General features: G+C 45.6%; 1 protein-coding gene across 1 annotated transcript in view; it reads left to right on the forward strand.

The window, feature by feature from the left end:
- The window catches only part of LOC106565529 (rho guanine nucleotide exchange factor 25), a 59,501-nt gene that overhangs the window by 36,938 nt on the left and 10,513 nt on the right, over positions 1-12,050 (forward strand). The window contains exons 4-8 of the mRNA XM_014132766.3: positions 5,509-5,636; positions 6,039-6,105; positions 6,369-6,472; positions 7,659-7,728; positions 11,779-11,868. Coding sequence (XP_013988241.2) covers positions 5,509-5,636; positions 6,039-6,105; positions 6,369-6,472; positions 7,659-7,728; positions 11,779-11,868 — 459 coding nt within the window. The remainder of the gene's footprint in view (positions 1-5,508; positions 5,637-6,038; positions 6,106-6,368; positions 6,473-7,658; positions 7,729-11,778; positions 11,869-12,050) is intronic.

The raw sequence follows: 12,050 nt of genomic DNA on the forward strand, positions 1-12,050 counted from the left end.
TTGGAGAGACAGGAGAATTCAGAGGAAGGAAGTAGAGGAACTAGAGGGAGGCTTTAGGAAGTGATAGGGGGACTAGGCCAGGGCTAGAAATGTCTACTCACTCACTCCTTCCTCTTAACTCTTACCAGAACTCCACAGTTTACACAACAGCACAATCTGACCACTGAAACTCTCCATGGCTCAGGAGGGTCAATAAATATGTGAATCTTTAGGGCTCTCATCACTGCCCTACCTTCACCTCCCTTCCACGGTCAGCAGAGACGTCACCGGGCTGAGCAGCCATGAATAGGCTGCTTCACTAGGTCCATCAGGAGCTCTGCCATCCCTTTAAAACAGATTAGGTACTGGTGAATAGATCTACTGTCTGTGGGCTGCCTGTCAGTGGTAACATTAGGATATGAGGAAGCATGAGCCAAATGCACTACGGACATTATGGACATCAGCGCCCATTTGAGTGAGTGTGTGTGTGTGTGTGTGTGTGTGTGTGTGTGTGTGTGTGTGTGTGTGGTGTGTGTGTGTGTGTGTGTGTGTGTGTGTGTGTGTGTGTGTGTGTGGTGTGTGTGTGTGTGTGGAAGTTTGGGATGTTTAACATGATTGGTCACTGAGAAGGTGGAAGTGATGGAAGGAGGACTTTACCCAGCATTGAAAAACTGATTAAATGAGAGAAAGAAAAGGAGAACATGAGATAGAGTGAGAGGGCATGTGAGCTAACGTACGGGATACGGGAGCGTGAGGGAGGACGAAGGGGGACAGCACAAGGCCAGAAGAGAGAGAGTGCTTGTCCATTAACTGACTGAATGGGAGGATTGAGTGGAGTGTGGTAGAGAGAGGGATTGAGTGGTGGTGCAAATAAATACAGAGGCGGTTTAGAAACATAAGATTCTTATTCCTATGCTGAGAAGACCCTGTGTTTGAGGTGAAGACTCTCACTATTTCAGCCTGATATCACCTAGGCCAGTGTTCCCTAACTTGTAGCCCTGGACAAGTACACTTGTCAACTAATCATCAAGTCCTCAATGAGTTGAATCATGTGACTTTGTCTGGGTCTACAACAAAAATGTACAGTGCATTCGGAGTGTATTCAGACCCCTTCCCTTTTTCCACACTTTGTTACATTACAGCCTTATTCTAAAATGGATTAAATAAAATAAAACATCTCAGCAATCTACACACAATAACCCGTCATGACAAAGTGAAAATAGGTTTTTAGAAATGTTTGCAAATGTAGGAAAAAGGTAAAAAAAGAAAAATAAAAAAAAGAAACCTGCACACTGCTCTTGATAGTATTACTGCTCTTTAATAAGCTGTATTACTGCTCTTTAATAAGCTGTATTACTGCTCTTTAATAAGCTGTATTACTGCTCTTTAATAAGCTGTATTACTGCTCTTTAATAAGCTGTATTACTGCTCTTTAATAAGCTGTATCACTGCTCTTTAATAAGCTGTATTACTGCTCTTTAATAAGCTGTATTACTGCTCTTTAATAAACTGTATTACTGCTCTTTAATAAGCTGTATTACTGCTCTTTAATAAGCTGTATTACTGCTCTTTAATAAGCTGTATTACTGCTCTTTAATAAGCTGTATTACTGCTCTTTAATAAGCTGTATTACTGCTCTTTAATAAGCTGTATTACTGCTCTTTAATACGCTGTATTACTGCTCTTTAATAAGCTGTATTACTGCTCTTTAATAAGCTGCATTACTGCTCTTTAATAAGCTGTATTACTGCTCTTTAATAAGCTGTATCACTGCTCTTTAATAAGCTGTATTACTGCTCTTTAATAAGCTGTATTACTGCTCTTTAATAAGCTGTATTACTGCTCTTTAATAAGCTGTATTACTGCTCTTTAATAAGCTTTACGTATCGCTACAGCGTTGTACCCAATGATTTATGAAAACTTGCTTGATGGGTCGATGTCCTCATTGTGGTTTTACAGACGTATTTAATATGTTTTATGTACACATTTTAGAATATTTATGAAATGCACATTGTTATATTTGGTAACCCTTACTTATTTTCCCTCGACTCCAACACGATTCGATGCATTGAACAGATGTGGGTGGAGCTATGGCTACATAAGGGTGCTAATTTGATAAAACTCACAAAAGCTCTGACGAAGGCCTTTAGGCTGATACGTAAAGCTTATTAAAGAGCAGTGATACAGCTTATTAAAGAGCAGTGATACAGCTTATTAAAGAGCAGTGATACAGCTTATTAAAGAGGGCTGAGCTGTAGTCGATGAACAGCATTCTTACATAGGTATTCCTCCTTGTCCAGATGGGTTTGGGCAGTGTGCAGTGTGATTGCGATTGCGTCATCTGTGGACCTATTGTAATCAAATTGGAGTGGGTCTAGGGTATCAGGTAGGGTGGAGGTAATATGATCCTTGACTAGTCTCTCAAAGCACTTCATGATGATGGAAGTGAGTGCTACGGGGCGATAGTCGTTTAGCTCAGTTACCTTAGCTTTCTTGGGAACAGGAACAGTGGTGGCCCTCTTGAAGCATGTGGGAAAAGCAGACTGAGATAGGGATTGATTGAATATGTCTGTAAACACACCAGCCAGCTGGTCTGCGCATGCTCTGAGGACGCGGCTAGGGATGCCATCTGGGCCGGCAGCCCTGCGAGGGTTAACATGTTTAAATGTTTTACTCACGTTGGCTGCGGTGAAGGAGAGGCCGCAGGTTTTGGGAGCGGGCCGTGTCAGTGGCACTGTATTGTCCTCAAAGCGAGCAAAGAAGTTGTTTAGTTTGTGTGGGAGCAAGACATCGGGGTCCGCGACGGGGCTGGTTTTCTTTTTGTAGTCCGTGATTGACTGTAGACCCTGCACATACCTCTCGTGTCTGAGCCGTTGAATTGCTGCGACTCCATACTGACGCTTAGCTTGTTTGATTGCCTTGCGGAGGGAAAAGCTACACTGTTTGTATTCGGTCATGTTTCCGGTCGCCTTGCCCTGATTAAAAGCAGTGGTTTGCGCTTTCAGTTTTGCGCGAATGCTGCCATTAAGGTTTTAATTGTCGCCGTAGGTACAACATCACCGATGCACTTGCTAATAAACTCGCTCACCGAATCAGATTATACATCAATGTTGTTGTTCGACGCTATCCGGAACATATCCCAGTCCACATGATCAAAGCAATCTTGAAGCGTGGAATCAGATTGGTTGGACCAGCATTGAACAGACCTGAGCATGGGCGTTTCCTGTTTTAGTTTCTGTCTATAGGTTGGGAGCAACAAAATGGCGTCGTGGTCAGGTTTGCCGAAAAGAGGGCGAGCTTTGTATGAGTCGCAGAAGTTAGAGTAGCAATGATACAGAATTTTTCCAGCCCGGGTCGCGCTTTCGATATGCTGATAAAATCTAGGAAGCCTTGTTTTCAGATTAGCCTTGTTAAAATCCCCAGCTACAATAAATGCAGCCTCAGGATATGTGGTTTCCAGTTTACGTAGAGTGCAATGAAGTTCTTTCAGGGCCGTCAATGTGTCTGCTTGGGGGGGATGTACACGACTGTGATTATAATCGAAGAGAATTCTCTTGGTAGATAATGCGGTCGGCATTTGATTGTAAGGAATTCTAGGTCAGGTGAACAGAAGGACTTGAGTTCCTGTATGTTGTTATGATCACACCACGATTCGTTAATCATACGGCATACACCCCCGCCCTTCTTCTTACCAGAGAGATGTTTGTTTCTGTCGGCGCAATGCTTGAAGAAATCAGGTGGCTGTACCGACACTGATAACGTATCCCGAGTGAGCCATGTTTCCGTGTTACAATCTCTGATGTCTCTCTGGAAGGCAACCCTTGCTCGGATTTTGTCTACCTTGTTGTCAAGAGACTGGACATTGGCTAGTAGTATACTCGGGAGCGGTGGGCGATGTGCCGCTCCGTCTGCCCCTTCTGCGGCGCCGTTGTTTTGGGTCGCCTGCTGGGATCCGATCCATTGTCCTGGGTGGTGGACCAAACAGAGGAGCCGCTTCGGGAAAGTCGTATTCCTGGTCGTAATGTTGGTACATTGACGTTGCTCTTATATCCAATAGTTCCTCCCAGCTGTATGTAATGAGACTTAAGATTTCCTGGGGTAACAGTGTAAGAAATAATACATAAAAAAACAAAATACTGCATAGTTTCCAAAGAACTCAAAGCGAGGCGGCCATCTCTGTCGGTGCCGGATGTAGAGTGACACTCTGACAGAGCTCCTTCCAGTGGCCAGACGAAAGCCACCCCTCAGTAAAAGGCACATGATAGTCTGCTTGGAATTTGCCAAAAGGCCCCTAATGGACTCTCAAACCATGAGAAACCAAATTCTCTTGTCTTCTGAAACCAAGATGGAACTCTTTCAGTTTAAAATGTTTAATACATTTGCAAAACATTCTAAAAACCTGTTTTTGCTTTGTCATTATGGGGTATTGTGTGTAGATTGATAAAGGATTTATATTTTATTTTATCAATGTAATGTAAGAAAATTTGGAAAAAGTCAAGGTGTCTGAATAATTTCCAAATGCACTGTATGCTGTTGGGTGTACTCGAGGACTGGAGTTTGGAAACAATGACCTAGGGAACCCCTTTCTGGCACACAAAATGTACCCCTCGTTCTCCCTCTGCGTATCTGACTATTTAACTCTTTTCATCATTTCTCTTTCACCACCTCCCTCACTCTCTCCAGTACATGTAAAACTCTAAAATAACTTCAGCAGTTTCAGTAAAAAAGAGAGAGGGAGAGAGAAAAATGAATAGAGGGAGAGAGATGGAAAAACGTTTATTGCTATCGGATTACTGGGGATTTGGAGTGGCACAGCAGGCAGTATTTTTCCGAGAGGATAAGTAGTGAGGAGTCTCCCTCCTGGAACAGCCCACAGAATGCTGTCCTTTTCCTAAGGAGTCTCCCTCCTGGAACAGCCAACAGAATGCTGTCCTTTTCCTAAGGAGTCTCCCTCCTGGAACAGCCAACAGAATGCTGTCCTTTTCCTGAGGAGTCTCCCTCCTGGAACAGCCAACAGAATGCTGTCCTTTTCCTAAGGAGTCTCCCTCCTGGAACAACCCACAGGGTGCTGGCCTTTTCCTAAGGAGTCTCCCTCCTGGAACAACCCACAGGGTGCTGGCCTTTTCCTAAGGAGTCTCCCTCCTGGAACAACCCACAGGGTGCTGGCCTTTTCCTAAGGAGTCTCCCTCCTGGAACAGCCAACAGAATGCTGTCCTAATCCTGAGGAGTCTCCCTCCTGGAACAACCCACAGGGTGCTGGCCTTGTCCTGCACTCTCCCTATTTCCTCGCTCACATTCCCATGGACGTCTGCTTCCTGGATTAGGAACCAGCCGCCAGCCGCAGATGAGGTCCAGTTAATGAAGGGTCTGTTTTTTGGTCGGTCTGTCGGTCTGTTTGGTCGGTCTGTCGGTCGGTCGGTCGGTCTGTCTGGCCTGGGCTCTATGCTCTCTTTGTACAGCAGACATATGCATATAGTCAATGGACCTGGAGTGAATACATGAGCTCACCTCTCCACCCTCTGCTTTCAGAATCATCAATCTTCCACCATTCTCTCGGAAGAAGAAGATGGCTCCTCTCTGATTGATGACTCAACCAGCCAATGGTCAGCCACAATGGACAGTGAAGAGGACAGGAGGAGTGCCTTAGAGAAGAGCATGTAGGTGCTGGTAACCTCCACATCAACCCACACTGTGTCCAGTCTTCATAAGCACTATCCTATTAATGGACTGGACTGTCAGTTTTGCACCACAGTATAATGCAGCATCTGAGTACTCCTGGTGCTTCAGCCATTAAGTCTCTGGTTGCGCCCCAACTGGAACTCTATTCCCTACACAGTGCACTCCTTGTTAAAAGTAGCACACTACGTATAGGGAATAGGGTGCAATTTGGGGCGCAATTCCTATGATGATAAGAGCTAACGGTGTGATGGAAGTGCAGGTTCCACTCTGGGAGAACCCCATCCCTCACTGTTATGAGAGAAGTCACACTGTTTAATGGCTGCCCTCTATTACTGCAGCCAACTCTCTCTCTCTCTCTCCCCCCCCCCCCCTTCCCCCAGATATGTGCTGACAGAGCTGATAGAGACAGAGAAGATGTATGTTGACGACCTGGGATTCATAGTGGAGGTGTGTGACAAATCTATCATCTACCATGTTTGATGCGGACACCTTTATTAGTTATTTGTATGATAGAAAGTACACTTCAAGTCTCCTTTTTGTGTTATTTCATAGCAGTTGCCCTATTTTCTCTCCCATATACACAATGATGACTAGAGCCAGATGCTCTTCTGTGAAGTAGCAGTATTTTCCTTCCTGCGGTGGTGTGTGTGACCCCTGAGCACTGATCTATGCATGTATGTGTGTATGTGTGTCTCCTCTGCTCTGCCCAGGGCTACATGGCCAGCATGGCCAGTCAGGGGATCCCAGAGGACATGAAGGGCAAAGACAAGATAGTGTTCGGGAACATTCACCAGATCTATGACTGGCATAAAGAGTAGGTCTCGTGTGTGTGTGTGTGTGTGTGTGTGTGTGTGTGTGTGTGTGTGTGTGTGTGTGTGTGTGTGTGTGTGTGTGTGTGTGTGTGTGTGTGTGTGTGTGTGTGTACGTGTACGTGTACGTGCTGTACCTGTATACGTGTACACTGAGCACCCTTGAAGTGAAGTGTTTCCTGTTTTGGAGTGCACACTGAGACTGGAGCATGTTTATCAGCACTATCACATGAGTCTTATTCTGTCACACTGAATCCACATGGCTGTGTCAGACATTTCCTGTGTTCTGTGCGGGCGTGTGTGCGTGTGTGTGTTCATATAGCTGTGTGTGTGCATCTATTTCTCTCTCTCCTGTGTTTGTGTCTCTGTGTGTACATCTGAATGTAAAAAACATTATGGACACCTGCTCATGACATAGACTGACCAGGTGAATCCAGGTGAAAGCTATGATCCCTTATTAATGTCACATGTTACATTCTCGTCAATCAGTGTAGCTGAAGGGGAGGAGACAGGTTAAAGAAGGATTTTTAAGCCTTGAGACAGTTAAGACATGGATTGTGTATGTATGCCATTCAGAGGGTGAATGGGCAAGACAAAATATTTAAGTGCCTTTGAACAGGGTATGGTAGTAGATGCCAGGTGCACGGATATATGTGTGTCAAGAACTGCAACATTGCTGGGCTTTTCCACGGTCAACAGTTTCCCATGTGTATTAAGAATGATCCACCACTCAAAGGACATCAAGCCAACTTGACACAACTGTGGGAAGAATTGGAGTCAACATGGGCCAGCATCCCTGTGGAACGCTTTTGACACCTTGTAGAGTCCATGCCCCAACGAATTGAGGCTGTTCTGAGGTCAAGAGTGTGTACTGGACCCCCTCCTCTGCTCTGTGTGTGTAGAAGAGTGTGTACTGGTGTTTGACCCCCTCCTCTGCTCTGTGTGTGTAGAAGAGTGTGTACTGGTGTTTGACCCCCTCCTCTGCTCTGTGTGTGTAGAAGAGTGTGTACTGGTGTTTGACCCCCTCCTCTGCTCTGTGTGTGTAGAAGAGTGTGTACTGGTTTTTGACCCCCTCCTCTGCTCTGTGTGTGTAGAAGAGTGTGTACTGGTTTTTGACCCCCTCCTCTGCTCTGTGTGTGTAGAAGAGTGTGTACTGGTGTTTGACCCCCTCCTCTGCTCTGTGTGTCCTAGCTATCTCCTGGGGGAGCTGGAGAAGTGTGTGGCTGAGCCCAACAGACTGGCCCAACTCTTCATCAAGCATGTGAGTCTGTGTGTCTTGTGTGTGTGTGTCTAGTGTGTCTAGTGTGTGTGTGTGCACGCGTGTGCGTGGACGTATGTGTTTGAGCGTGTGTGTGTGTGTGTGTGTGTGTGTGTGTGTGTGTGTGTGTGTGTGTGTGTGTGTGTGTGTGTGTGTGTGTGTGTGTGTGTGTGTGTGTGTGTGTGTGTGTGTGTGTGGTGTGTGTGTGTGTGTGTGCGTTTGTGCAAATGAGTGTGTGTGAGTTTGCACAAGTGTGACTTTATTTGCAGACAAACCATGAAAACCTAGCTCCTTGCATTGTCTTTGATTCTATTTGCTTGTATTTGGAATGAAGTTCCAGGGTTTCTCGCTGTGTTTTTCTGTGTGTTTGGTAAGAGGTACTGGTCTCTTCAGAGAACTGAGTGTGTTTAGAGTCTCTGTCTCTGGCCTACTGCCGCCAGATATGTATTGGTTGTTCAGGCTGACTGGAGGAGAGGACAGGGGAAAGCCAGTAGAATAATAATAAGTGCAGGCATAATTATCAACAGAGCTTTTTACTATGCTGCGGTCACAGCTCACAGATCCAATTACAAAGAGCCAGTGTTAAAACGCCAGACTGTTGATGAAACTGTGGAACCAAATAAGCCAGAATAGCTCAATAAATGACATTGAAAGCAAATAAACAGCTGTGTTGGTACATAGTGCACACTCACACACAAACACACTCACACACACAAACAGCTGTGCTTTGTGTGCTGAGATCAGGATCTCACAGTAAAAATTGGTCCGAGTGAGAGGAAGAGCAGGACCGTGGCAGGAAACAGTCTGTGTACAGGGGCACCCCCCCACCCCCCCCCCCCCCCCCCCCCCATTCGGAAATTGCATTTTTGTCCCCCCTGTTTTATTCTAAGGAACGCAATACAAACGAGCCAACGGTGTGCTTTAGGACCATGCGGACGCCTCCCAGCAGTCGGGTGGGCTGTTTGGAGTGTTTATCCGACTGGATAATTAAAAAAAAATGATAATAACAATATGTCTCCCCCACTTCTAAAACTAAAGTTGCGCCCCTTTCCACACTTACACACATTCATACATTATTTTCTATAGGCAAACACAGACTCTAATCCCAGAAAGTCGGAAGAGAAAGAGACGGTGCAAGAGAGGATGACGTGCGGTCACCCCTACATCGGCGAGTAGATAAACCGCCTCTACCTTCGATTCTATTGGCGAATGTACAATCACTGGAAAACAAACTGGACGAGCTCAGTTCGAGACTATCCAAAGAACGGGACCTGAAAAACTGTAATATCCTATGTTTCTCTGAGTCATGGCTGAACAAGGACATGGATAATATACATCTGGCAGTTTTTTCTAAGCATCAGCAGTACAGAACGGCAGCTTTGTGTAAGCTCAAGGGGGAGGTGTGTGTCTCTATGTTAACAGCAGCTAGTGTGCAATCTCTAATATTAATGAACTCTAGAGGTCATGCTCGATAAGCTGTAGACCATACTATTTACCAAGAGAGTTTTCATCCACAGTATATTTTTCGTAGCTGTCTATTTACCCCCACACATCGATGTCGGTACTAAGACCGCACTCAACGAGCTGTATAGGGCCATAAGCAAACAGAAAAATGTTCATCCAGAGGCAGCACTCCTAGTGGCCTGTGATTTTAATGCAGGGAAACTGAAATCCGGCTTACCTAATATCTACCAGCATGTAACCCATGCAACTATAGGCGAAAAAACTCTAGATCACCTTTACTCCACAAACGGAAACTCATACAAAGCTCTCCCTCCATCCATTTGGCAAATCTGACCATAACTTTATCGTTCTGATTCCTGCTTACAAGCAAAAACTCAAACCGGAAGTACCAGTGATGCGCTCAATAGGGAAGCGGTCCGATGAAGCGGATGCTAAGCTACAGGACTGTTTCGTTAGCACAGACTGGAATATATTCCAGGATTAATCCGATGGCATTGAGGAGTTTACCATATCAGTCACCGGCTTCATTAATAAGCACATCGACGATGTCGTCCCCACAGTGACCGTACGTACATCTCCCAACCAGAAGCCATGGATTACAGGCAACATCCGCACTGAGCTAAAGGCTAGTTCTGCCACTTCAAGGAGCGGAACCCTAATCCGGACGTTTATAAGAAATCCCCCTATGACCTCCGACGAGCCATCAAACAGGCAAAGCGTCAGTATAGGACTAAGATGTAATTCTACTATGCCAGCTCTGATGCTCGTCGGATGTGGCAGGGCTTGCAAACTACCACGAATTACAAAGGGAAACCCAGTCGGGAGCTGCCCAGTGACGCGAGCCTACCAGACGAGCTAAATTACTTCTATGCTTGCTTCCAGGCATCAACACTGAACCATTCATGAGAGCACCAGCTGTTCCGGATGACTGTTTGATCATGCTCTCTGTAGCCGATGTGAGTAAGACCTTTAAACAGGTTAACTTTCACAAGGCCACAGGGCCAGACAGATTACCAGGATGCGTACTCAGAGCATGCGCTGACCAGCTGGCAACTGTCTTCACTGACATTTTCAAATTACACCTGAAATGTCTGTAATACCTACATGTTTCAAGGAGACCACCATAGTCCCTGTACCCAAGAGTGCCAATGATGAGACAACCTATAGGGAGGAGGTCAGAGACTTAGCAGTGTGGTGCATTGACAACAACCTCTCCTTCAACTCTTCCCCATCAGGAGGCTGAAAAGATGGAACCTCAGATCCTCAAACAGGAACCTCAAACAGGAACCACCTTTGGCATGGAACCTCAGATCCTCAAACAGTTCTATAGCTGCACCATTGAGAGCATCTTGACTGGCTGCATCATCACTTGGTATGGCAACTGCTGGGCATCCAACCACAAGGCGCTACAGAGGGTAGTGCGTACTGCCAAGTACATCACTGGGGTCGAGCTCCCTGCCATCCAGAACTTCTATACCAGGCGGTGTCTGAGGAAGGCCCTGTTCATTATCTATCCTGTTGCCTAGTCACTTTATTCCTAGTTATATGTACATACAGTATCGACCTCAATTACCTCGTACCACTGCACATCGAATACAATTGTATTTTATTTGACACACACACCAGCCCTCTTCCACACAACAGCAGCAGGGGAGAGAGGAAAAGAGAGTAATAAACAGAGGGAGCACTTCAATTGATTTTGTGTAGTTTCACAGCGCCTTGCTGTCTCCCCCCTCTGTCTTCCTCTCTATTTACTGTATCTATCTCACCCATCAGTCTCTCTCTCTCTCTCTGTCGTCCCAGTTCCTTCATTACTCCAACATGTTTAATTAAGCTAGAGCGAATTAAACGATTCCCACCAAGCCGCTGGAACCATTTAATAAGGCAAAGTTCCTGCTCTTATTTAACAGACTTCAAAAGAGCCTGGAGGGGAAGGAGAACGGAGTCAAACTTAGAGGTTTAGAGCAGCCACTTAACCTACACACCAACACACACACATAACCTGCTAACACTAACTCTCTCTCTCTCTCACACACACATAACCTGCTAACACTAACTCTCTCTCTCTCTCACACACACATAACCTGCTAACACTAACTCTCTCTCTCTCACACACACACATAACCTGCTAACACTAACTCTCTCTCTCTCTCACACACACATAACCTGCTAACACTAACTCTCTCTCTCTCACACACACACATAACCTGCTAACACTAACTCTCTCTCTCTCTCTCTCACACACACACACACACATAACCTGCTAACACTAACTCTCTCTCTCTCTCACACACACACACACACACACATAACCTGCTAACACTAACTCTCTCTCTCTCTCACACACACATAACCTGCTAACACTAACTCTCTCTCTCTCACACACACACACACACACACACATAACCTGCTAACACTAACTCTCTCTCTCTCTCTCTCTCACACACACACACACACACACACACACACACACACACACACACACACACACACACACACACACACACACACACACACACACACGGACCACATGCGCCACCATCTGGTATCGATCTCTCATCATATCTGTGTTTGTTTTTGGACCTCTAGGAGCGGCGTCTCCACATGTACGTAGTGTACTGTCAGAACAAGCCCAAGTCAGAGCACATTGTCTCAGAGTATATCGAGACCTATTTTGAGGTGAGTGACTCTTCACAGTACAACTACATGGACAGTTTAAGAGCAGTTTAACCCCACTTAGGTATTGTTCTAGCCCAATTCCTCTTATTTATCTAACTGTGGTTCTGATTGTGTGTATCTTCAGTGCTCATTCTTTGGCTTGGTTTATGTCTGACTGACCCAAACCTGCCCTTAGTTTTGTG

Source organism: Salmo salar, chromosome 12, assembly GCF_965601325.2.
Source record: "Salmo salar chromosome 12, fSalSal1, whole genome shotgun sequence".
Lineage (NCBI taxonomy): Eukaryota > Metazoa > Chordata > Actinopteri > Salmoniformes > Salmonidae > Salmo > Salmo salar.